The sequence below is a fragment of the Equus asinus genome, chromosome 21 (assembly GCF_041296235.1).
Source record: "Equus asinus isolate D_3611 breed Donkey chromosome 21, EquAss-T2T_v2, whole genome shotgun sequence".
Classification (NCBI taxonomy): Eukaryota; Metazoa; Chordata; class Mammalia; order Perissodactyla; family Equidae; genus Equus; species Equus asinus.
Window position 1 is genome coordinate 52,524,454 of NC_091810.1, and position 27,363 is coordinate 52,551,816.

General features: G+C 51.1%; 1 protein-coding gene across 1 annotated transcript in view; it reads left to right on the forward strand.

Moving 5' to 3' along the window:
* The first annotated feature begins 4,672 nt into the window (after positions 1 to 4,672).
* SLC6A20 (solute carrier family 6 member 20) overlaps positions 4,673 to 27,363 on the forward strand; it is a 41,496-nt gene continuing 18,805 nt past the window's right edge. Inside the window, exons 1-4 of the mRNA XM_014852431.3 lie at positions 4,673 to 5,020; positions 20,917 to 21,057; positions 22,814 to 22,905; positions 25,409 to 25,636. Coding sequence (XP_014707917.1) covers positions 4,900 to 5,020; positions 20,917 to 21,057; positions 22,814 to 22,905; positions 25,409 to 25,636 — 582 coding nt within the window. The 5' untranslated portion in view covers positions 4,673 to 4,899. The remainder of the gene's footprint in view (positions 5,021 to 20,916; positions 21,058 to 22,813; positions 22,906 to 25,408; positions 25,637 to 27,363) is intronic.

Below are 27,363 nucleotides of genomic sequence, written 5' to 3' on the forward strand. Positions count from 1 at the left end.
TGTGGACAGCAGGGATGAGCTTATACTGAAGTGCTTAGAGTCCACAGCACACTTGTCATTTACCAACTGAGACTCAACTATGAGCCTGGCCCTAGGGAGAAAGGATGCATAGGACACGATACCGGCCACAGCCCAGTGGGGACACACATCTTGCACTCTTCGTGACAAGGCAGCACTGGAAGTGTTGGAAACCAGATATGCACCCCGGGCTTGGGGGCAGGAAAGAGGGACAGTGTATTCTGGCTGGGGATATGGGGATGGTGCTGCTTTTTTTTTTTAAAGATATGCTTTTTGGTGAGGAAGTTGGCCCTGAGCTAATATCTGTTGCCAATCTTCCTCTTATTTTTTTCTCCCCAAAAGCTCAGTACATAGTTGTATATCCTAGTTGTAGGTCATTCTAGTTCTGCTATGTGGGACGTCGCCACAACACAGCCTGATGAGTGGTGTAGGTGCTCTCCCGGGATTCAAACCGGTGAACCCAGGGCTGCCAAAGCAGAGCACACAAACTTAAGCACTCGGCCACGGCCCTGCCCCTGGGGCTTCTTAAAAAGGGTGCTATTTCATTGGGGTCAAGAAGAATGGATAGACTTTTCCTGAGTCGAGTAGGGAGAGGGTGTTCCTGGCTGACGGAACTGCCCAGAAGTATAAACATGCACAGCATTTTCCAGAAGGTGAAAAGTCTAGCTTCTCCTGGAACCTAGGTGAGCAAGGGTCAAATTCCTCGAGGCCTAATTAAAAAAAAAATCCTCAAGGCCGTACAGACCAGGCTGAGGAGTTTGGACTTTATCTTGTGGGGAACCAGGAGCCACTGATGGGGGTTAAGTAACAGCGGATCACTGGGCCGAACACATCATTGGAAGCGGTGTGGCCGTGGCCATAATTTGGGGGGGCGTGGGGGGGTGGTAAGAATCTGGAATCCTGGCCCAGGCGTGCCACACCCATGCACCTGAGCCAGGCCCTTCCCTCTGCCTCCACCCTGTTCCAGAAATAAGATAACTCCAGGAGGCTGGCCTGTGATCCCTGGGAATTGTCTTGATTGACATGTGGCACTGGGAGACCGGACAGGCCAGGCCACAGAAGCTCTCTTCCCTGCTGGTACTGGAGGCGCCCTGGGAGCACTCAGGCTGGGGCTCAGCTCAGCTGAAACCCTGTGCTCGGCGCCAGCCCACTGAGAGCCGAACTCGCCCCCCTGGCCCCCGCTGCACAGAAGCTGCTCCCCCAGCCCCAGGCGCCCGTGGAGCACTGGAGCCAGCTCCCAGAAGCTCGTGAGTGCCAGGTGGTACATTTTCAGGAATTTTGTGAGTCGGTTGTTAAACACAGCCATTATTAAAAATTGTTATACAAACTAACAATTAAATAAGTGATTTAAAACAGAGGCAATAAATACTCAAAACCCATCACTTCCTAATTATTTACTCCACTACTATCTATGCTCTTGAGGTTATGTCTACTGCTTATGTATGATGGAAATTTAATATAACGATGTGCTACTGCACGTCTCTCCCCAAATCCCCATTCCGGACATCACGTTGGTGGTTTGGGATCGGCCATAGTGGGAGTATTTACACCGTAGAAATTGGTAAATGCTACAAATCAGAGCTTTTTCTGCAGAGAGCTGGTTGTTAACCATTTACCACCACACCACTAACCTCCACCCCTGCTTTCCCGCTCCCTGTGGAGCCCACCCACCATCCCAGGCCTCTTCTTCCCACGTCTAGCAGCCACACAGCACGACTGGCCCATCAGGTTAGAGCTATCAGATGGATTTCAGGAAGGTGTGGGGACCTTATCAGGAGCCCTGAGCATCTGCCCCCGAGGATACCCTCAGTCCTGTTATGGGGCTGTCTCCTTGTGCTGCCCACAGCCCCTACCCAGGCCTCATGCCCTGGACGGGCTCCCAGGGAGTCCCGAGGTGTGACTGGAGGGAGTGCCGGCCTGATCCCTGGGGCAGGGAATTAAAGAGGGGCCTTGCCTGGGTCAAACCAACAAATGCCCAGCACCCCAGGTGCAGGCAACTGCGCTGGCCTCTCTCCGAGGGCCCAGTTCCTGAGAGCCACCACATAGCCAGGTGCCCTCTAGGGAAAATCCATTTATGAGAAGAAGAACACGCCAAGCGGCTGGCTGGAGGCAGCAGCATGCCTTCTGTCTACACTATTCAACAACATTAAAAAGGCAGCCCTCTCCATGGATCGCTGAGACTTGATTTGCCATAAATTTAAATTCTCAGAAATATCTTCATGACCTTGGGTTGACAAGGGAAAGATTTCTTAAAAGGACATTCCAAAAAAAAAGTCACTAAAGGAATAGATTGGTAAATTGAACTGTTAAGAACACCTGTTCATCAGAAGACACCACTAATAGAATAAAAAGGTGACCACAGACCGAGAGAAGAAATTTGTAATACATAAAACTGACAAAGAGGGACCAGCCCCATGGCCCAGTGGTTAGGTTCGCGCCCTCTGCCTCAGTGGCCCAGGGTTCACAGGTTCGGATCCTGGGGGCAGACATGGCACCGCTCATCAAGCCACGCTCTGGTGTCCCACATAGAAGAACTAGAATGACCTGCAACTAGGATATACAACTATGTACTGGGGCTTTGAGGAGAAAAGAAAAACTGACAAAGAGCTCATATCTAGGGTATATAAAGAACTGTAAATCAGCAAACAAAGAAAGACACGCCAATTAGCAACTGGCAAAAGACTTGACCAGGCACTTCATGCCATAGGATGTCTGGTGACCCAATTAGCCTATGGAAAGGTAGGCAGCCTTATTAATATTAGGGAAATTAAAGTGAAAAGCCACAGTGAACTATCACTACACACCCACAAGACTGGGCAGAACTTCAAAAAGAGAATGACAAGGCTTCGTGAGGATGCAGGGCAACTGAAACTCTCGTGGGAGTGTGGCCCGTGCTCCCTCCCGGAAGACAGTGTGGCAATCTGTCCTGCAGCTGATCACACACCCGCTTACCGCCCAGAAGTTCCAGCAACAGAGCGCTCATCCACCCAAGCACACACACGAGGAGGCTCATTCAGAACCACGTTATTCAGAAGAGCCCCAGACTGGAGACAGCACGGGCACCCATCAGTGGTAGATGAGAGCATGTTCACGCCCCGGGCCGCTCCGCAGCAGCAGAGCCAGAGCCTGAGTGAGTCCCACACCCGCAGCCAGGACCCAAGAACGCAGACCGCACGCAGGGAGTCCCTTCTGTCAAGGTCAACGCAGCTGAAACTAACCTACAGCAAGAGAAACCAGGGGAGTGGGCTCCTGTGGGAGGAGGCGAGGGGCAGGAAAAACACTCGAGAACCCCAAGTTTAAAAATCCAAAGTGTCTCCTGCCGTACTGCAGACTTTGTCTGCTTTTTGGAGGTAGAAAGTTCAAGGACAGGTGGTACGTCTGAGGGGTCTCCCCCTCCTCCCCACACCCCCATTCTCCCCTGCCACCAGCCAGGTGGGGGCTCCAGGGAAAGCCCAAGGAGGGACCGTCCCAGAGGGGGGGTTGCATTCCAGCTTCTAGTAAGATTTCCACCAGCAACCAGGCTTCTCCTCTCTTTTTAACTTTATGTATCTTTTTACTTATCAAGCATTTTCTTAGCTCTTGCTGTGTACCAGGCCCCGTTCAAAGGGTGTCACTAATACTCACTGATTTAGTGCCTGACGCATTCATTCATTCATCCTGTTGGGGCCTTATGAGAATGGCCTCTTGACTGAGCCCTTATTGTGTGCCAGGTGCTAAGCTAAGTCATCAATTAATTCTCACATGAGCCTTGGGAGGGAAAAACTATTTGTTCCCATTACAGGTGAGGAAACAGAGGCTGAGAGGTTAGTTAAGTGACTTGTCCAAGGTCACACAGCTAAGTCAGCGGCAGAATGAGATTCAAAGCCAGACCCTGAATTACTCCAAAGCACCTGGCTTAGTCGTGTCTAGCGACCACCCTGAACCAAATCACCTTTCCGGACTAATAGAAATACGAGGTTTCTCAGGCCCCAACCCTAATGAATCAGAATCGCTGGTCCCTAGACTGGGCTGAGCAGTAGAGTCTCCCACAGCGGTTGTTCAAAACCCGCTTCTTGGCCGCACCGACACTGCAGAGCCAGACTCCAGACCCTGCACACAGCAGGCGCCGAGGGCCCGCCTGTAGACCCAAGGAAACCCAGCGCCTGGGTGCTCTTCCTCTGCCTAGGGGGGGCATGCTGGGGGTGCGGGTGAATGGGAGGGGTGAAGGGGGTGGGAGGTAGGGGTGGTAAGGGGGTGTCCCCCACTTCCTTCCGGTCTCTAGGAAGCCCCTGCGACCACCCCAGCCCACCACCCGGGACTGCTAACCCCCTGGTTTTGCCTCAGTTGCCTTTCTTGCGTCTCTCCGTCGTATATATGGATTAGGATGAACCATATGAAACTGTCCTTTCTGTAGGTCAAAATAGTTGAAAATGGGACATTTTACCCAGTCCAGTGTGAGCATTTCCCTCTACCAGAATGTTAGCTCCAGGAGACTTGGGAATGGTTGCGTTGTTCACAGCCCTGTCCCCAGACAAAGCCTAGCACACAGCAGGCACTCAGTCAATGATGGGCAGGGGGTTGAGGGAACCAGACCACTCCAAGGAGCTCCGCACACGACACACGGGCCCGACGTCGAGCCGGAGGGACCGGGGCGCCGCCCTGTACCTCGCAATCTCGGGCGCCTTCCCGGCGGCGGTGGCCAGGCGGGGTGGGGCTCGTCGTCATCCATTTACCAGCCTCGCCCCTCCGACGGGCGCGCCGTTAACGAGATTAGCAATTAAAAAGCGGGCGAGCGGCAGCGACGCGGGCCACCCCAGGCCGAGCCGGACGGGACGGGGCGCCTGGCGGCCGCGCAGCGAAGCAGCAGAGCGCGGCGCCCGAGCGGGAGCGAGCTCCGCGGCCATGGAGAAGGCGCGGCCGCTGTGGGACAACCCGCTGCAGTTCGTGTTCGCCTGCATCTCGTACGCCGTGGGCCTGGGCAACGTGTGGCGCTTCCCCTACCTGTGCCAGATGTACGGCGGAGGTGAGTGCGGCCGGCTCGGCTCGGCCCCGCGGGACCGGCTGGGCGACTTCGCGCCGGAGGGCATTCACGCCCACGCGCCTGGGCATGCGCGCTGGGGTGGTCCCATATTCCAGACCAGTAAACCGAGGCTAGAGAGCGTCAGTGATTTGCCCAAAGTTACAGAGCCGGGAGTCGGATCCCGGACACCTGGGTCCTCAGCCGGGGCTCTGATCCAAATCTGCCTCCCGGAGCCTTCTGTAACCCCCAACCCCATCCCACGGGCAGTCAGCCCCCCACCACACCCTTCCCGGCCAGAGGCTGGCGGACACGGTTTTCCTGCCTCAGGAGGAGGAGAGGTGGCAATGGTCTGACTTCTAGTGAATAAACTTTACGTTCAAGTGTAAAATGTGAGCAGGAAATTTTCTTGTTCACCAGAAGCTTGCATATTGCAACTTTCAGATCAGAAACTTAGATTCCCGGCAGCACGATTTGAAACTCAGGTTAAAGGGATCTTGAGCCATTTCTTTAAAATTTTTATAGAAAGTTTGGTTTGGATTTGGAACCACGAAGGCAAGAAAAGCAAATCCTTCTGTTCTGTGTGTCTGTGTGTTTTTACAAATTTTCCTCTCAAGCATCATATCACTCTCACTGAATAGACGGACAGCAACACATTCACACTGCATCCCCTTAACGTTCCAGAGCTGGGGACCCCCTTCTGTGATATGCCACAGAGCCTCTGTGGAGGCCAAGTGTCTTTTTGGAAGGCAGTATGACAATAGAGATTGAAGTTTCAGCATTGAAAAAAAATTTTTTTAGTTGTTCAATTTCTAAAATTCTACCTAAAGGAAATCATCAGAGTTCTGACAGAAGGTAGAAAATAGAAGAATGATCTCGATCTTTTAATAAGAGCAAAACATTGGAAACTTCCTAAGCCCTCAACTAAAGGGGGTCGGATCAATGAATTATGCAACATCCATGCAATGGGGCTCTTTGCAGCTGTTAAGATGGAGTTTTCAAGCAATTTTCTGTGAGCATTTTCTCATATCATATATTAAGTGGAGGGAGGGGAAGTCAGACTCAAAGCTGTATAAAATGGATGATCTCAATTATGTTTAAAAATATGCAGAGAAAAGAGAATGGGAAAAAAATACACCAAAGCGTTAACACTAGCTATCTCTGGGTGATTTTTGTGTATCTTGTACTCTGTGTGTGTGTGTGTGTGTGTGTGTGTGTGTGTGTGTGTTACGTCTTCCATGATCAGCAGGAATGGTTTTTTCACCATAAAGAACAATGAAAGATATTAGACCAAAGTATTTACAAAATTTAACCCATTTAAGAAGACCATGACCTAAAACTCTGCTCCCCCATCCTCACCCCCACCAGCTCAAAAAACTCCCCAAAAAGGTTACTCCACAGAGGTTTTTTTAACTAGTGCATTTTTAATTCTCTGACTGTTTTTTTCATTTGAAGGGTATGAATAAATGAGAATTGTGGAGGGGCGAGTGCTGCCCCGTGCTCTAACAGCCTCGTACCTGACTTTGAGGGAATTCTTTGTCAGGGGGAGATTTCCTTGTCATTCTGTGTTCAGCACACCTACCCCTGATACCCTTATCCTGGTACACATTTCCCAACCATCAGACCAGGTGAGCCTTGCTGTCACGTGACTATTTAATGCCTTGTTTCTAACAACACCATCACCTGCATAGTCTGTAGGTGGAGACAGGTAGGGTGGAGTCATTCTGAAGTGAATATGTATAAGGAGTTGCTAGGGGAACCACAAGACCTTCAGGACCCAGAAAATATCTTGTGCCTGGTACAGAGTGTGCTTAGGCTGGATGAGTAGATGGATGGATGGATGGAGGATGGTTGATGGGTGGATGGACACTGAGGAGAGGATGGATTGGTGGAGGGGAAGGATGAATGACGGTTGACGGGTGGATGGACACTGAGAGGGTGGATTGGTGGGCGGGTGCGTGGAAGGATGGATGATGGTTGACAGGTGGATGGACACTGAGGAGAGGGTGGATTGGTGGGTGGGTGGAGGGATGGATGGTGGTTGACAGGTGGATGGACACTGAGGGGAGGGTGGATTGGTGGGTGGGTGGAGGGATGGATGGTGGTTGACAGGTGGATGGACACTGAGGGGAGGGTGGATTGGTGGGTGGGTGGATGGATGGATGAGATGGGAGTAGATGGATGTAGGTTGGGTGGATGGTGCCCCCTCAAGAGTAAGTGCAGAATAAAGACAAACAGCTTATCGTGGCATAGTGAGGACTTGACACCTAACACCTGTCCCTAGTGCCACCTCATTTCCTGCCACTCATCTTCCAGCACCCCCACGCCCCGGAACTATTCTGAACCACTCTCCATCAGTAAATGCCTACTTTCTGCCTCCACACTTTGCACAAGATATTTCCTCCCCCTGGGATGCTGTTGGCCTGGAGCTCTCCACTTCTCCCTCAAGGCCAGGCCAAACATTGCCTTCTTGCAGTTGCTCTCCCTTCCTGTCCCCACTGACTGTCAGGCCAAGTGAGCACCTGGTCAGAAGATTGCACATTGTTCTAGAGTTTCTCTTTCTCCCACTGGCCCCATCTCTGTGAAGTGACGGGGTCAGAGGAGGCACCCAATAAATATTTGTTGGATGAATGAGCAAAGTCTGTTATGAAAAGCTACAAGGTACCTGAGAGGGGGATGCTGGTTTCCCGGAGCCTTTCACTGCCCCGTGGTGTCACCGATTAATAAGTGATTCATGTTACCCGAAACCCAGACAGTTTACAGACCCATTCTTTACCTAAAGCTAAAGGGTAAACAAGCCACATCATGAAAGGCTTCCTTCTAAACAGAGTTGTGACTGCCTCACCCCCAGCCAACAAAGTGCTTGTTTATAAGCCATGGAGCCAAGCTGTGTCAAAATACTTCCCAGAACAAAACGGATTAGGGCCCCTGCTCCTTTCCATGGGGCCCTGCCCCTGACCAAGAGGCTTGTTTGGCTCCTGCCCTCCGGGCCAGGCCCAGCACGAGGAATGTTAATTCTGAAGATTACGTTCCAGGTACCAACCGCGTCTGTACAGCATGCCAGCGCTGGAAAAAAACAAAAGGCAGCCAAGGGAACGGCACCAAATCTCTTCTTAAAAAACTCAGCAGGTCTTGGCGACCATGTCAAAGTCTGAGGCACTGGCTGTTCAGGAAGAAATTGGGATGCAAACGTGCCACACACTAATGTGTGGAAAACAAATGCACCAGCAATTGATCTTGATATAAATAGGATCAAATTATGCAAGAAAGGCAGAGAAACGAGAATACTTGTGTGGCTGGTGGAAATATGGATTTTTTTCTCTAAATTTTCTCTATATGATATTTGAACCATAAAGAGGGGAAATCAGAGGACACCTGACGGTGCAGTGGGACAGTGACACTCTAAGACTGGATGTCCCACTTCCCCTCTCAAACCCCTTCTGCTCCTCCCAGGCGCTTAGCCTCTCAGGCTTTAGCCTTCCTGAGGATCTTGATGAATACAGCCTGCTGGACGCCAGCCCCGGGGAGTCTGATTCAGAGACCCGCGGGAGGGTAGGGTTCTGCATTTCTACCAATTCCTAAGTGATGCCAATCGATGCTGCTGGTCCATGGAGCACACTTTAGAGGAAGGGCCTCCTGAGGCCACCAGCTGCTGGGAGCCACAAAGTGGGGTGCTGTTAATGCTGAACAGCTGGCTTTTGGTGGGAGGAGCAGGACGTAATTTGTAGCATTTGCTGATTACCGTGGTGTAAATACTCTCACCATGGTCGATTTCCAACTACCAACGTAATATCCCGGAAGGTGGGGTTGGGAGAGATGTGCACAGCCGGCTCTTGTGAGCTGGTGGGAGCCAGCCCTGGCACAGCGCTGGAGCCACAGCCCTCAGGCCAGCACCCAGCCTGGACCTGAGCCACACCAGCTCAGTCCATGGTGGACCGGCGGACAGCACTACCACTACTCACCTGTACAGCGTGTGTGTGTGTGTATGTGTGAGCACACGCGTGCATGCGTGCACTCAGTCTGTGGCTCATGGTGTTTCTACAGTACTCCTGCGTGCTACAGGAACCCGAGCTTCAAAGGTTGTAAAGTATCAAACACATAAAATTTCCAAAGATGCTGGGCCCAAGCCATCAGAAATTGCAGCGAAGGAATCCCTTGAGAAGCCAGGTCCACTGCTTATCCTGGGGTTTCCAGACAGTCCTAGCAACAAGCACGCTGTAGGGCTCCTAGCGCGTGCCAGACACAGGGCCGAGCATCTTCTGCAGTGATTCAGTCTGCTCTTCACAACACTCCTGGAGTCTGTCCTGTCACCCCCACTTAGAGATGGGAAACAAGCCAGGGCTCTCTGCCCAGACCCTCCAGCTTCTACTTTAATCTGATAAAGGCAGGACAGGAGTGGCTGCGCAGAGGTCCAGGCTTTCTCCGGGACCTCTGCCGGACCGCCTTGGCTCAGGGCATTTCGTCACGCGGTTCTAATGGGACATTCAACCCAGCTGCACCTCCACGCGGGAGGCGTGTGGCCAGGCGCCTTGGGTCTGCAATGCGAGAAGCCGTGTGGTTCCAGGCCCCCTCTCCACCTCTTCTCCTCCCCAAAATGTCAGGGGTCCTCCCTCTGCCGGGTGCTCTGCATGTTCCTCACCCTCCCCCAGAAACCTCCTCCCTAAATTAAAGGCGACCTCTTCCAGGTAACCTTAGGCTAAAGCCGTCCCTCCCTGGCGCTGCTCCCTGAGGTCTGATGCATCCCCCTCCCGCCCCCAGGGTTGAGGAGAAGCACCCAGTCAGAGTGGCAGTGTCCGCCGGCTGGTGGAGAAGCCTCTAGCCTGTCTGCACGTTAGAATCCTCTGGGGAGCTTTGGAAAACACTGATGCCTGTGTCCCACCCACAGAAATCCCGATTGCAATGGTCTCAGGTGTGGCCTGAACAGTAGGAGTGTTAAAGATCCTTCTGTGCACCGGGGTTGAGAACCACTGTCTTATATCCTTTTTCAAACAGGAAGGACTGCCTAAAATTAAGCAATAAATAATATAAACCTGCTAGGCACTTAATTTCAGTCATTCAATAAATACTCACTGAGTATCTGCTGTAAGCCAGGGACTGTGCTGAGGGGGCAGTTTGCAAAGATGGTGATTTCATTTAAGCTCAGAGCAGGAAGAGCTTTACCAGAGGGCTGTTCAGAGGCTTTATTGAAATAACTCAAGAGGAAGGGGTAACTGCCCTAGAGAACCCAGAAAGGCTTCTGGCAGTGGCAACATTTAATCTGGGCCCTGACAGATGAGTCAGAGTTCATCAGGTAGATTTAGGGGTAAAAACATTCCAGGCAGAAGAAACCGTGTGTGCAAAAGGCGTAGAAGGGTGTGCATTTGAGGGGAATGGCCAGAAACTCTATGTGGCGGTGATGTATGGAGTAGGGGGCAAGAGCAATGGTGGGAGAGGAAGCTGGAGGTCGGAAGGATCCAGCGTGAATCCAGACTGAAGGGCCTTGAATAAGAGGCTAAGAAGATGGACCTTCAGTCTAACGGCAAAGCCAGGATTTTAAGTAGGGAAGTGGCGTAGTCAGAGCCGTGGTTTACAGACACTGCCAAGATGGAGGCCAGGGATGTGTTGGGTAGCTGGTGAAGTGATGATGCTGGCTGAGGAGATGGGTGAGGAGAGGAGGGGACAGATAGGATGGGAGTCTCAAAGTTTTAGACCAAGGGGTCAGGGAGAGTAACGGTGACTTTCATTTTTCTCATCTGTGTCTTTGTTTCCCAAAAGTTGACTGGGTTTGACTCTGAATGGGAAACTTTTTTAGGAAAGCCAAGATGGAAGGGAGTGAGTGAGGAGAAGGAAGGCAGTGGGGTGGAGAGTGGCAGAGTGTAGAACAGTGCTTCTCAAAATGTGGTCCGCAGACCAGCAGCTTCAACATCACCTGGGAACTTGTGCTTTGTGCTCCTTAAATTAAACACACACACACATGCACCAAAAAGGAAAAATCAGGTTAAAAAGTCCCTGTGTGGTTTTTGTAGAGGGCAAAGGTGCGTAAGCGGAGGGAGAGCAAGAGTTTGGAAGCCTGAGTAAATTTACCCCTGAAAATGGCTGAATCTGATTAATTTGTCTCCTCATGGGTCTCAGAGGAGACGGAGCAAGACGTGAGGGCTTGCAGAGATTATGTTCATACAGAAAGGAATTTCTCTTGTAGTGAGATATTTGGGTTTCACAAACAGACAAGACAGTGGCTATGATAATTAGAAAAATAAGTAGCAACATGCTATAGAATAACATATTTGTGTGTGTTTTGGGGTTATAAATGTAATACATGTTCATAATAGAAAATTTGGAAAAGAGATAAATGTACCAAAAAAAACACACCAAATTCCAGCACCCAAGGGTCATGACTATTAACACTCTTTTTATTCTTTAAAAAATTAGAACCGGGGGGGCTGGCCCCGTGGCCGAGTGGTTAAGTTCGTGCGCTCCGCTGCAGGCGGCCCAGTGTTTCGTTGGTTCGAATCCTGGGCACAGACACGGCACTGCTCGTCAGACCACGCTGAGGCAGCGTCCCACATGCCACAACTAGAAGAACCCACAACGAAGAATACACAACTATGTACCGGGGGGCTTTGGGGAGAAAAAGGAAAAAATAAAATCTTTAAAAAAAAAAAAAAAATTAGAACCGGGGCCAGCCTGGTGGCACAGTGGTTAAGTTCGCACATTCTGCTTCAGCTGCCCGGGGTTCGCCAGTTTGGATCCCAGGTGCAGACCTACGCACCCCTTGTCAAACCATGCTGTGGTAGGCGTCCCACATACAAAGTAGAGGAAGATAGGCATGGATGTTAGCTCAGGGCCAGTCTTCCTCAGCAAAAAGAAGGGGCTTGGCGGCAGATGTTGGCTCAGGGCTAAACTTTCTCAAAAAAAAAACAAAAACAAAACCATATTTTATATGTACTTTAGTGTCTTGTGTTTTTGTTTTACTTAATCTATTATAATCTTTTCCAAAGTCACTTAATATTCTTTGAAAATACGAACTTCAGCAGCCCCATAATATTCCATTTACAGATATAAAGTAACTTCTTTACTCATTCTCCAATGTGGAATTTTAAATTGTTTACATTTTTATACTATTATAACCTAAATGATTATTCACTTTTTGTGGAAGAATTTGATCCATTTATATTTATTGTCATGTTATGTTTGCTGTTATTCTTCATCATATTTGTACGGCCTTGCTGTTTTCTCTTTGTTGCTGTTGTTGTATACAATATGAAGTATATTTATTTTGCCTTTTTTCTCAAGTAATTTTTAAGGTATAAATCCTATTTTTGTTCTACTACAAGTTAATTTAAATTTTTGAACAAAAAGTGTACTTATTTTCCCTAATTATCAGCGTAAAGAATGAAATGTTATTTGTCAACATCACCCTATGAAAGTTAAAAAATTTAACACACTTGTACTTCTTGCTCCTTTCCTCCTCTTTTCCACTTTCCAATATTTCCAATATTCCAGACACGTGATGATGACTATTTTACCACTTATGTTACCTCTGTTCTCATTCGAGAATTACATTTTTCATCTGTGTTATTTTATAATGATATTAACAATATTGTTAGAATGAATCCTGATTCATATGTTTCTTCACCACTAGTTAGTCCTGTTATAACACAGCTTCATAGTTGAGGCCTTTGCCTTGATCCAATGCTGACTGGCTGCAGTTCATCTCCAAGTAATTTTTTCAGGAATAATAAATAAATGGTTCAGTTTCTAAGCATATCTGAGAAGATCTTTTTTTTTTGTATCCCACATGAATAAGCCACAGTCGTTTTTCCTCGAAACTCTATGGATGCTTTTCTGTTCGGTGAAGATTTTTCAGATTTTGGTTCTGTGAAGGAGAACTCTGCAGCCAGATTTATTTTTTATTAGTTCTTAGGTATCCTATATAGCTAAGATATGATATAAATTTTTATGATGTTATATGAAATTTTTACCTCAAATAATTTGCAAGCTCTATATCTAGGTATTAAGAATGTTTTCATCAGTTTTACCTAGGCTTGGTTTGGCTCCTGGCGTGAAGGGCCAGGGCCAGGTGGAGACCCTTCCCCATAGCCTTTGCTGACCACAAATGTCTTGAGCCAGCTCCTGACCTGCTGGAGGGTGTTCCCAAGTTCTTTCCAGGAAGTATGCACTTTTTGTAGATATTAGCCAATGGTTTCTTGTGAATGGGTTGCTGGGGCTGCCCAGTGGGATGCACAACAAGGTGAAACCCTCAGGGGTGGGCTCCCCTGGCAAGAAGTGCAGGAATCCTCCCCAGCAGAAAGGGCTGCTCTGCCCTGGGGTCCCCTTTTCCTCTCAGGGCGCCTCTCTTCTCCCCCTGTCCAGTTGTCCCTGGGCTTGTAGGAGACAGAGTAAACTTCCTCACAATTTGGCACTTGGTCAGCTCTAACTTGGCCCGCTGCAGATGGGGCTGAATGACCATGGTTTTCAGTGGGGAGAATCTTGCAGCCTGGAACACACAGACCTAAAGTTCTGGCCTCGGGAGAGCACACCCACCGTGTGTCCCTGGCACGTGGGACGTGGTAACTCAAAGAAAACAGAAAAAATTCACCTAGGACTAGTGAGCCCTTCCAGTGACACACCAGAGAAGCGTCTTGTAGAATTCGTTACTGTGCATGTTCCGGCTGCTGCGTCTGCCCCGTTCTCTCCTCCTTCCTTCTTATGAGAGATGGAGTAAATGCTTGGGCTTGCTGTCCAGTCTTATCTCTTCTCTTATAATTTCCACTTCTTTATCTTCTTCCCCTGGGCCACAGGATAATTTCTCAAGGTTCTGTTTCTGTTTCGCTTACTGCCTCCATTGGCTTTAAATTCAACAGTCCTATTTTTTTCATCTTCATAAAATCTTTTTTCTTCTTAAATTGTCCTTTCTTTGTCGTTGCCTGATGCTGTTCCATAAACACAGTGTCCTCTTGACTCTTAGAGACCATGTACTAGAAATTTGCTACAAATTTCTTGTTTCTCTCAGCACATTTGTTTCAGAGGAAGACGTTTCCTCCGATATGTTAGAGCGCTCCTTTTCTTTTGATCTACAGTGTGTTATCATAGGTCCAAAGTCTTCCTCCTGATTGCTCATCCTTCCTGAGGGAGGTGCAGGCCAATATAGACTTGCCCACTGTACATCGTACCTAATACAAGAATGAAATAAAGTGAGAGTAATCTTAAAGTAATAAAGTAATTTTATATGAAATTTTTAAAAACACTGTTTTTAGCAACATGATGAACTTTACCAGACCTCTCTGTCATCTCTGTAATAGCTTCCCAACCCACGCATCCAAGTAGAACCACTGCTGTAGAACCATTTACCACCAAGCAATCATTCAACAAACACTTATTGAGCACCTACTCTGTGCCAGGCCTTGTGTTAGGAGCCAGAGATTCAACTGTGAGCCAGTCAGACCGCATTGCTGCCCTCAGGAGCTGTTTAGGGAAGGAGGGGTCGACAGAGCAGTAGACACTCAGCAGAGGCTGGGAGACTGAGACCAGAGAGGGGGACCCCGACTTAGTTCTGGGTGATCTGAGAGGTTCCAGAAGGAAGTGATGTGTATGGAAGGTCCGGTGAGACCTGAAAGATTCCTTCCTGCATTCAACAAATATTCACTATGCTCTGCTCTCCACCCAGCTCTGTTCTGCGCAGAGGAGGGAGCCATGCTGGTGGAGACGGACACCAAACAGACAACTAAAATTACAGCGTAATTTCACACAAGCAACGGCTCTGAGGGGAAGTCCAGCAGGGGAAGAAGCTAGAGGGGCACTCTGGCGCGGGGCAGACCAGGAAGGCCGCTCTGAGGAAGGCAGGTGTGGCAAAGAACCGAAAGAAGGGAGAGAGCATTCGGGCAGAGGGAACAGCAAGGGCAAGCATGCAGAGGCCGGCCCAGCAGGAGGGGCCGGTGGCTGCGGTGGAGTGAGGGAGGTGAACAGCTCGGAGAGGAAGACAGAGCCCTGTCCCATAGAGCCTGAGGCTGCGGGAGGGCGTGCGGATGCCACTCTAGGGGGAAGGAGAAGCCGAGAGGGTTTTGACCAGGTGGAAGGACAGAGGGTGACGTGATCTGAGAAGAAACTGAAGGGGGCAGCTGTAGGGTGGACGCAGGAGAGAAGACCAGCAGGAGGGGAGGGTGGCCGCGTACGATGGCAGGTGCCGGGCAGGTGGTGCCGAGTAAGAATTAACTAGGCTAAGAGCTGGCTTTGTACCCTCCGAATAATTCTGTGACTGTACACATCCCACTCACTTCGACCCCGGGTGGGGTCACCCCCACAGGGCGGGAGGGGTGCCTCCATCATCTACGTCCGCGTCACAGACCACTCGAAACCTGAGGACTCAGAAGGAATGATGGAATTAGAAAAATCTCCCTTTGGCAGCCAACACGGTCATCATGGTTTCAGGCAAGAATCTTCAGTGGATGCTAAAACTAGTGGGCAGAGTCTGATGAGAAGTAGTTACCTCGTCTCAGAATGTCTCCCTCCAAGGTACTTGATAATGTCAAAAGGGAACTAGTAACTCTCAGCAGAGAAACCTGGAAGAGCCCACCTTAACCAAGGAAACAGAGTTCGCACTGCCAAGAACCGGGTGAATCGACCCCGTGTGCCTCTGGACAAAGACCAGGTCACCCTAGTGTTCCTGCCAAACCCCAAATGAGGGACATTCCGCAAAATAACTGGCTACATTCAGGGTCACGGGAGACTAAGCCTGAGGAGGTGCTCCGGACCAAGGAGACTAACGAGACGTGACAGTCGGATGCCGTGCATGACAGTGAGCTGGATCTGAGACCAGAGAGAAGATGCCTGTGGAATAATTGGTAAAATTACTGTAAGGTCTGTAGCTACAATAACAGTACTGTATCAGCATTAACTTTCTGATTTTGCTCGTTGGGATTATGTAAGAGAACACCCATGTTTTTAGGAAATACACAGTGAAGTATTGAGAGGTAAAAAGAAAAAAAGTAGTGGCTGAAACAGTTATTTCTCACAGTTTTGTGGGTGGCTGGGCATTTCTCTGCTGGTCTCATCCGGCCTGGCTGCGTTCACCGATAGGTGGGCTGAGCTGGAGGGCCCTCACACGTTGGGAGCTGGTGCCTGGGTTCCTCCACGTGGCCTTCCACCCTCCCGTAGCCGGGACTGGCTTCCGCTCGAGGTGGTCTCAGGGCTGCGCTCCAAGAGGACCAAGGTGAAGCTGCATCCTATTGGGCAAAGCAAGTCCCAGAGCCAGCCCAGATTCACGGGTGGGGAAATAGACTCCACCTCTTCACAGGAGCAAAGAAAGTGTGACAGTATTTCATCTCCCACAATATGCCCATCAAGATTTGTTGTTAGTGCCGTCGAGTTGATTCTGACTCCTAGCCACACCGGGTACAGCACAGAGGAACCCTGCCCAGTGTTTCTGCACCATTCTCTCTGGCACTGGATCAGACATTCACAGGGTTTTCATGGCTAATTTTTTTGGAAGTGGGTGGCCAGTCCTTCTTCCTAGTCTGGAACTGCATGGAAACCTGTCCACCACGGGTGACACTACTGGTGTTTGAAATACCAGTGACATAGCTTGCAGCAACACCCAGCTGTCACAGTAGGACAGCTGACAGATGGGTGGTGTGTTTCGCTGACTGGGAAACGAGCCGGGCCATGGCAGTAAGAGCACCAAATCTTAACCACTAGATCACTAGGCCATCAAGATACATGGGAGCAAATGACTCTCTTACAAGCCTCTGTCGGCCTCGCCCTGACACCAGGTCCTCCTCACACAGAGCCAGTGTCAGCATGTTTACATAGAAGGAGCATGGGGAACAGTCCAGTTGGAAGAGGGTTAATTAGTGGACTTGTTTTCAAACTGATCAAAAACAATGTTTTTTTATTGAGGTATATTTACATGCAGAAAAATTCACTTTTTTTGTGTACACTTCTATGAATATTGACAAATGCATGCAGTTCTGTTTCCACCACCACAGTCATGCCCCTCTCGTCGGCCCCTCCTCACTCTCAGCCCCTGGGAACCATAGATCTGTTTTCTGTCCCTTCAGTTCTGCCTTTTCCAGAATGTCATTGAAATGAAATCATAGAGTATGTAGCCTTTTAATCTGGCATCTTTCCTTGGCATATTGCTTTTGAGATTCTCCTATATTGTTGCATGAATCGGTAACTTATTCCTTTTTTGTTTTTTAAAGATTGGCACCTGAGCTAACAACTGTTGCCAATCTTTTTTTTTTTTCACTTTTTCTCCCCAAATCCCCCAGTACATAGTTGTATATTTTAGTTGTGAGTCCTTCTAGTTGTGGCATGTGGGATGACACCTCAACATGGCCTGATGAGTGGTGCCATGTCTGTACCCAGGATCCGAACTGTTGAAACCCTGGGCCACTGAAGCAGAGCACACGAACTTAACCACTCAGCCATGGGGCCGGCCCCAGCTTATTCCTTTTTATTGGCTGAGTAATATTTCATTGTATGGATGTACCAGATTTGTTTATCCATTCCCTCATTGGCGGACGGTTGGGTTGTTTCTAGTTTTTGACAACTCTAAATAGAGCCGCTATAAACATTCGTGTAGAGGCTTTTGTGTGAACGTAAGTTTTCATTTCTCTGGTGTAAATACCCAGGAGTACAGTTGCCAGGTCATACAGTAAGTGTATGCTTAGCTTTATAAGAAACTGCCAAACCCCTTTCCAGAGTGGCTGCCCTGTTTTACTTTCCACTAGGAACAAATGGGAGTCCCTCCGAATCCTCGTCAGCACTTGGTATTGTCAGCGTTTCTTATTTTAGCCATTCTAGTAGGTGCGTAGTGGCCTCTCGTGGTTTGAATGTGCATTTTCCTAATGAACACTGATGCTGAGCAGCTTTTCAGGTGCTAATTCGCCATTCATATATTTTCTTTGGTGAAATGTCTGTTCAAATTTTTTGTGCATTTTTTGAATAGATTCTCTGTTTTGTCATTATTGAGTTTTGAGAGTTCTTTATATGTTCTAGATACAGAGTCTTTGGCAGATATGTGTTTTGCAAATGTTTTCTCCCAGTCTGTAGCTCATCTTTTTATTGTGCTAACACTATCTTTCACAGAGCACAATTTTAAAATAAAGTCCAATTTATCAATATTTTCTTTCACAGATAGTGCTTTTGATGTTGTATTTAGGAAACCTGTTCCTAACCTAAGGTTAGAAAGATTTTCTCCCATGTTTTCTCCTCGAGGTTTTGTAGTTTTGAGTGGTACATATAGACCTATAACCCATTTTGAGATTTTTTTTTTGGTATACAACTGAGATAGGGGTTGAGGTTCATTTTTTCTGCATATGGATGTTCAATTGTTCTAGCATCATTGTTGAGAAAATGATTGCAGAGCAAATTCACTGGGATTGTGTGTTTGTCTGGATGGCTGGGGGGGCAGGAGGAGTGATGGAAGTCACTTGGGGGGTGCTGAAGAGCCGCCATGCCCCTACCTGGGCACCAGGCCTGGGGCTCCCAGCCTTCCCACGGGCAGTGGGCCATCAGGCAGGGCCTGTCAAAGAGAAAAGCCTTCTGTGGACTTCCCAGGACTCATGGGGTTACTGTTTAACACCTTGGGAGAAAATGAGCTTTTCTTATAACCACTGAGGGTTGGCATGTTGCTCCAAGCAGGTGGTGCCAACACAGCCTTTTTTTTTTTTTTCTGAGGAAAATTAGCCCTGAGCTAACATCCGTGCCCATCTTCCTCTACTTTATATGTGGGACGCCTGCCACAGCATGGTGTGCCAAGCAGTGCCATGTCCGCACCCGGGATCCGAACCAGCGAACCCTGGGCCACTGAGAAGCGGAATGTGCGAACTTAACCGTTGTGCCACCGAGCCGGCCCCTAACACAGCATTTATTGTTAGGTGTAAGGTGGCTGAGAGCCCCTGCCGGCCTCTCGGACTCCTTGCTATTGAGAGGAACGAGGTGAGACGCTGAAACACATTTCTGCAGGGCAGGGAGGGGGCAGGCCCAGCACAACCTTCAAAGCAGAGTCCAGAAAGGAGCCAGCAGGCTCTGTGGGCCCCGACCCGAGCAGGGAGGATGAGGCTGGGAACGCGGAGGCCAGCGGTGTGGGCCCACTCCCCTGGGCACACAGCTGTGCCCTTCTCTCTGTGGTGAGGGGGCCCCATGGGGCTCTGCTTGGTCTTGGGGCCATTCTACTTCTGGGCTTTCTGTCCTGAGGAAATAACCGAAGACGTGGACAGGCTTTGTCCCACAGCTTTGTTTAGGATGGCAGAAAACTGGCCACAGCCTGAGTGTCCCAGGACTGATGAAATGAATTCCAGGCTCCTTGTCCTAGAGGAATGTTACGCGGCTACTTAAGGGGTGACGTGAAGGTACATGGTGTGGTGGGGAGAGTTCTCGTGCGATCCCGATGCGGGAGAAGTGGAGGTGACAGCACTAGCTACGACGGAGGCATTTTTGTAAAGATTCGATGTTTACGTAAGCATCTGTATTTCGTTGTTTACCCTAACACGTTCACAGCCACTTCCTCTGTAACCAGCCCTTCATCCCTGCACCTGTTGTGTCGGGGTTTTATTTTAATCAGAAGGCCTGCCCTCTTCTCCCACTGGACCTTTTTTCAGGTCCACTGCCATAGAGCCAGGAGCCAGGGGAGGGATGGCTGAGGGGCCACGGAGAGGGCGGGGGCAGGCCCAACACGAGAAGCAGTGGCTCAGCCGTCCACAGGGGCGGGTGTGGTGGGCAGCCCTGCAGCAGGCTGTCTGCCTCTGTCCGTGTGTCTGGCAGGGGCAGGGGAGGGCTCCATTCACACTGTAGCTCCATTCACACTCCTTGGCTGCCCACTATCCCTAGGACACTTGTCTGCAGAGGCTTCCTTGGGAACTAATGGGCTTAAAATGTTATTAGTCATAGTACACTTTATTAAAATGACATTTGAGGCTGAAGGCTACTATATAAAACAGGTTTGCACAGAGGTGCTCTGTAAAGAGGTGGGAGCCTGGCTCATCTGTTGGGGAACCCCTTGTCTCCCCACACATGCGCACCACATCCCTGCCTCATCTCGGGAGATCTGGGGCCTGAAGGGCTCTGTGGCCCGGGACACTTAGGAGGTAGCTGGGCTTCTGCCCAGGTGACCCCTCAGGGCAGGGGCTGCTGACCTCCCATCCAGCCCACACCCAGCGGGGGCCAGACCTGGCCCAGAGGAAGCGCTTAGTCGAAAGGTTGATTAGTACACCCCCTCCCGTGGGGCACCATCGGGGCTGCTCGAAATGCCCAAAGCGAGTGTGTGGAGCTGGGCAGCTGGCTGGATGGATTCAGGGGTGACGTTCAAAAGATGTAACAACTCAGTGGTCCTGGCGCTGATCAATCATTAGTTGCCACAATAGAAGATGGGATGGGGGTTTCTGGCAGAGGGGCTGGGGCAGCTGAGGCAGTGAGGGAGGCACTCAAGGGCCTTGGGACAGTGGCAATTCATCACCCAGGATGGAAGTGTTTGAAGATTTTAACTGACATGGCTGCACGTCGTCCATAGATAGATGTACGAATGAGAGGTGGATGGATGAATAGAAAAATAAAAAGATAGCAGGAAGGAAGGAAAGAGAGAAGACTGGGTGGGTGGGAGGGTAGGAGAGTGGGTGGGCGGAAGGATGGAGAATGGACATATGGGGAAAGGTAAAAGAATAGAAGGAAGGATGGAGGATGGACGGGTGGAAGAAAATGGATGCATGAATGATAGATGGATGAGAGGAATGACAGGAAGATGTGCAAAGGTAGAGAGTGAGAAGGCAGAAGGATGGATGGATGGAAGGGAGAAGAATGAATAGACAATGGAAAGACTGAAGGCAGGAAGGGAGGATGGATGAAGGACGTTTGCCCAGAGGGTGGGTGGATTACAGCAGAAAGCCCATTGGTGATGGGCTGGTCTTGGTTCTGGATGCCTACAGGTAGTTTCCTGGTGCCCTACCTCATCATGCTCATCGTAGAGGGAATGCCGCTCCTGTACCTGGAACTGGCGGTGGGACAGCGCATGCGGCAGGGCAGCATAGGTGCCTGGAGGACCATCAGCCCCTACCTCAGTGGTGTCGGTACGTGGGTCCTCTCCAGCCCTCTCCCACCTGGAGACCCCCATCCTGTATCCTGGGCAGCGTGGGGTGGGGTTGGGAGCCCACTGGCAAAGCTGCTGAACAAAAGGCAAGCGTGAAGCCCAGGAGAGAGCCCTCGGCCCAGGTGGACAGATGGCCCAGGAGGGGGTGCCACAGAGTGTAGGCTGAGGGGGCTGGGCTTCTTACCCACAGGGCAGTGAGAAAGCAAGGATGCACACATCCCGGGAACTGACCCCACGTTGCTTCTCCTCTCTGGGCCTCAGTTTGCTCATCTGTGAAAGGAAGATGCTTCCCAGCGGTAACTCAGCGTCCCAGCTAGCAGCCATCTGGGAATCCTGTAATGGCTCCCTGCTAAGTATTAAGAACAACATCTCTCTCTTTAGTGGACTCCTCCTCTGTGCCAGGTGCCAGCCTGCACAAGAGATGAACAGAGCTCACTTCATCTTCACCCCACCGAGCAGCTGGGAGGTGATGGTGGGCACTAACGGCTCCAGGGTCTGGAAGCTGAGGCGCACGTGGATATCAGAGGGCGCTGCTTGACGTCCTGCCTCCCCTGAGTCACTCTGCGCCAGTGTCCGGGAGATTGTTAACCTGCCCCATGCAGCCCTCACGTTCCAGGGCCGCCTCCCCAGGCAGGGGGAACTTTGACCAGCGGGGGCCAAGATCTGTTCTGCTCATGCCTCCCACCCCTAGATAAGAAGGCAGGCAGGAAAGCAGAGTGACACTTCAGGAGCAAGGAGGGCGTAAACTTGTAGATGGCAGTCTCAGATGCAGAAGAAATGTGTCTAGTGGCCTCAGAAATCATCTCCAAACCCAAACTGCCTCCTCATCTTGGATGGCAGCTAATTTTTAACCTGGAGGAGTGTGGTTTTACAATCTGCCCGAGTAAGCAATCCCAGAAGGCTTCTCTGAGGCAGCATTTGCTGTGCAATAGGAAAGTTACTAGATGTTTGTGCCAGTCGGGGGTGCTGGTGAATGTTTAACCACCAGCTCTCGAGGTGGAGTGGTCTGGTTGTAGCATTTACTGATACTGGTGGTGTAAATACTCCCACCATGGCCAGTTTCAAACTACTAATGGGATCTCCCAGAGTGTGGGGTTAGGCGGTGGGGCATGCGTGGGCTGGCTCTGGAACACCACTGGTTGCCACCCCTCTCTCTGTCCAGAGCCCCCCAACCCCGATTCCCCGCAGGCCTCACCAGGTGGGGTAACCCCTGTCCCCTCCACTCCTCACACCCCTGTCCCTGCCACCACAGGGCAGGTGTGGCCCCAGTGAGCCAACTTCAGGTGAACCAGGAAGGGAGCAGCGGTGTCTGGCATCAGGGTGGCGCTTGGCAGGGACGAAGGCTTCTCACACTAGGTTTGAATCCTAGTTCTGCCACCTAACAGCCTGGTGGCCTGGCCTCAGTTCTCTCCTCTGTGCAATGGGGATTATAACACCCACTTCACAACATTGCTGTGAGGACCTAAAGTACTTAGCACAGCGGGGGACTCTTAGATCTCAAAAAAAGTCATCAGCCTCCTGTCCCAGGGGTTGGGGAGACAAGTGTGGGGAAGAGACTAACCCATAGAAGGCGCTCGCTGGGGCCTGGTCAAGGTTGACCGGCTCACAAGCCCGCAGAAGGAAGTTTTGCCATCCAGGCAGGCACTGCAGGGCGTCCTGGGGTCGGGGAGCCGGGCTGTGCAGCCTTGTCGAGCCGGGCGGGGAAGGCACTGCTCAGCCGCCGCCCTTCCTCGCAGGCGTGGCCAGCGTGGTGGTGTCCTTCTTCCTCTCCATGTACTACAACGTCATCAACGCGTGGGGCTTCTGGTACCTCTTCCACTCCTTCCAGGTGAGCGGAGCCTGCGCCCGAGCAGCAAAAGGAGAGGGGGATGGGGCTTCCCACGAGGGACCACGCGGAGCGCGGAGGTTGAGGGCGGCAGCCTCAGGGAGCCGGGAAGTGGTGCACAGGGCTGGGGGAGGCGGAGCACCCCCAACCAGGGGGAGGGCTTCTGACCCTGGGATCCGTGGACCCCTGCAGCCATATGTCAGGCTGTGCACGTGTATGCGCACCTTTCTAGGGAGGGGTACATGGCTTTCATGGGGTTCTCTCTGAAGGATGTGACCCCCAAAATATTAGGAACCGCTGCAAAGTAGGCCCCCCGGGGAAAATCTGTGGAGAGAGCCATGAGGAGGGATTCCGCCCATCTGGCCTTCCTCCTCCTTTTCGGTCCCCTCCTCCCCCTCCTGCTTCTGTCACTTGTCCTTCCAGGTTTCTGACTCCAGGCTGAGCTCCTCCTCTTCCCTGAAGACCAGAAGTCCCTGCAGACGGCCCACTGTGACCGCTGTAACACAGAAGGGGCTAGTCCCAAAGATAAAAGTTTCAAACATGCATTTCTGATTACAACCTCAGCTGACACTCGTAGGAAATGTGGAGTGGGTGGGGGCTGACAATCTTGGAGAAGAAAGAGCCCTAATTCCTCGCTGAGAGGCAGTCTTTGGATCCAGGCCCTGAGGACAGTCCCCTCTGCTGCCTACGTTCATTTCTGTTCCTGGGTGCCTGCCACTTGTGCTCAGGGACCCCACTCCCCACTGCCCCAACTCGCCCTCCAGCGGCCTCCTCCATCCCAGCCTCTCCCCAGATGGGACAGTGTGGGGAGACAGGAGCAACCCTTTGTGCTGAGCTGGGCTGTCCACGCATTGTGGACCAACCCCGACTTGTGGGACCTCTCTCTGGAGTGCTTGGGCACAGCCTCGAATCTTTGGGGCCCCAAAGAATGCCTGGGTGAATGACTTCAACACCAGGACTTGGCATCTACACTTGGAAGGTGCTACCTCCACGCCCCACTCTGGCTACCCCATCAGCCCTACCCAGGTCACCCATTGGAAAACACCCTGTGTACATCTATGATGGGAAGGACTCTCTGCCCCGAACTTTGTTGCCTCCCCTCATCATCTCCCTGGCCCAGCCTAGAGTTCCATGAAGACTGGCCACAACCCTGCCTCTCCTCCGCCTTCTGGGTAGAAACAGGACAGCTCCTCTTACACTCCAGCCTGGTAACCATTTCCCCTCCTCTGTTCAGGGCTGTCATAGTATAGTTGGACAGGTTGTGCACTGCACAATGCCACTCCAACTAAGGGGTTGCTATACACGTTGCAGGCATTATAGATCTGTATACTTAAGACAGTTTTCCAAAGGTGGAAGCAACGTGTCCTGTTCTAACAAAATCAGAATAACTTGACCATCTTTCAAAGGTGAAAATAACGTGTCTCAAGAAAAGGGGCACCTTTATTTAACCCTCAGAAGTGTGAGGGCCAGCGATTCCCGAAAATCACCTGACCATTCCTTCCATTCTTCAAGTCACACACACTTTAGAAGCGTTCACTCACGTAATCACCACCACAGCCCTGTGATGCTGAGAGCACTGAGTACCTGGGGAAGAGGGGAGATGAGTGGCTATGATTTCGAGCCTTCCAGCCTCATGTCCAGCTTCTCCCAGCAGGAGCACCAGGGGCCGTTATGAATGCAGATACAGGGACCCCCACCCGACCGCTGATCCCACCCCTAGTTACAGTGAGGGCAGGACCCAAGGCTTATTCATGCCAGGACTTCCAGGGTCTTGTGGAAATAAAGACCACCCAATGAGAACAAGCAGGGGCTGCCTGTTCAGAGCTGCTATGGTGAGGGCGTCAGCACCATCTCTTGCATTTGGCGGAGGCTCCAAGGCAGGCGGGGCAGTGAGAAAGTCATTAGTGGAAGAAGAGAGGACTTCAGGCGTGCCCAGGTTGGAGGCCGTGGGCGTGGGGAAGCCACAGGCGGGCTGTCTATGTAATCAGCTAGGGCGACTAGGGGAGCGGATCTGGACCTCTCCAGTTGGTCCTGAGTTGGAGGGAACACAAGCTGAGGAAGCTGGCAGTCCCTGATCAAGCCCTGACCATTCTGGGCCGATCACTGCGGAGGCTGTGGTTTGAGGCCCTGGGCTGGCTGCTGCAGAGGCTGTGGGTCAGAGTTCTGCCTCATAGACGGTCTGGCCATTGTCCATACGTGGATTCAGTCTCAGACCTGCACTCGAGTTCGGCAGTCTTCAACAAACACCTGTAGGATGGCAAGCGTGTGGAATCCTGTCCTCGAGCTCCTCCCCATCCCTGCCTCTGTCTCGTTTCCAAGACCCATCTGTGCCTTGACAAACCCTTGAGTTCCCTGTCTACCTTCAGGTGCTCCAGCCACCTGCCCTTCGGGGACCAGTGCCCTTCTCTTCCATGAGCCCCGTATCAGAGCCGCCTCCTGTCCTCCCCACCCCGACCTTTGGTCTCAGCACTCACCTCTCTGAATAATGCCTGTTTTGATCCCAAAGGACCCCCTGCCGTGGTCTGTCTGCCCACTGAATGGCAACCGCACAGGCTACGACGAGGAGTGTGAGGCAGCCTCCTCCACGCAGTACTTCTGGTACAGGAAAACCCTCAACATCTCGCCGTCCATCCAGGAGAACGGGGGCGTGCAGTGGGAGCTGGCGCTGTGCCTCATCCTGGCCTGGCTCCTGGTGTACCTGTGCATCCTGCGGGGCACTGAGTCAACCGGCAAGGTGGGACAGCCCAGCGTGGGGCTGGCGCTGTGGGTGGGCAGGCGGGCGGGAGGGCAGCCAGCCACCTCTGCCCCAGCCCTGGGCACTGCCAAGAGCTTGCCTTCTGCCATCAGCTATAAAGATGGCCAGCGGGGCTTGAAGTTGCAACTGTAGATCTCGAGATGAGGACTTTCCCACCACCTTAAAAGATGAGCATTTCTGTACCAGCCAGCCCCAAATCCATACTGCCCAAGTGGCACCAAGCAACTCGAGAGTGAGTTTTCCCTTCTTTAAATTTTAAATGATTGCAGATGGCCCCGAGATACCCTAGCCACTGGCTCTCAAAGTCAGCTGCACGTGGGTAGCACCTGGAGAGCTTTTAAAACTCCCATGTCTCAGTCTTATCCTAGGGGTTCTGGAGTAATGAATGTGGGGTGCAACCTGAGCATTGAGATCTTAAAAGCTCCCCAGGTGACTCGAATGTGCAGCCGAGTTTGAGAACCTTTGCTCTACGCCGCTTTCAATGACCGCCCCCAGAGCTGTCAGGCTCGATTTACAAACCTTTTCTCCCTGGTGCATCCCCGGGCTTCTACTCCTGCTAGGGCTGAGATGTTCCTTTAACTCTAATCTGCTCCATGTAGAAGGTTTTCTTGGGGTGTTTCCATCACCCGCCATCTTTCTCAAGCTTCAGCAGATGCCCCAGACCCCCAGCAGACCCCACCTCATGCTCAGTCACTCCTCATGGTAGATCCACCAGGGGTTGGGCAGGCACATTGCCTCAACCTTGCAACAGCCCTTCCTGGTAGGTTTCATTATCCTACTCACCTGAGACTTTGAAACCTAAAGTGACCTGCCTAAGGGCACCAACTAGTAACGGCAGAGCCGCAGAGCCGGGAGACCCAGCTTTGCCCCAAAGACTCCCCATTGTCTTGGTTTGGTGAGCCACCTCCCATTTGCTCTCTCCACACTTTCCATGATGTAATCAATCCCCACTTTTCCCTTTTGAGGTCACCTGTCCTCACCCTCTTGACCACCTGAGTTGCCTCCTCCAGCCCCACCCTGTTTTTCTTGAGGCATCAAGACCAGAATTACCCACAGTATTTTAGGTACCCTGTGATGACCCCAGTACCATGCCTGGTAAACATTTTCTTTTGGTTTCCAAGACCCTGTGACAGCCAGCATCTTAGCCCCAAAAGCACCCCATCCCACGGCCAAGCTAAGGCGCTAGCGGGTCTGCCCTGGGAGAGCTTAGAGTCGTAGCAACTCACTCTGTCCCATCTGGAAGCTTGGCTGATATTTTATGTTCATAAAAAATGTTTTGTAATTTGTCTTTGCCAGATTATTATGAACATGATCCCAAAAGATCTGAGGGCAACGTTTGCAAACTTGGAGATTTAACGGGGCCATCTCTTTTCCAGATCATTTATATCTTGGTTAAATAAGGTCATGCCATGAAATCTTATTTTTCTTACTATTTCCTCTGCGCGAGCCACACCCTTCTCCATGACAGAAGTGCCCCAACAACTTTGTTTGTGGGGATTAATTTTGTTAAAGCTCTGGGCCGTTTCCTGGCCTCCTCTGTTGGAATCTCCTTTTTTTCCTCCGAGAGTTTCTGTAGATTGGTCGGAAATGGTTTCTCCCAGTGGTGTAGGCTGGGTCGTGTGTCCAGCAATCCTGCCGGCTTCCCTGATGGGGAAGGAGTGAGCCGCCCTGGGCGAGACTTCAGAATGCCGCCGGGAAACTCGTCC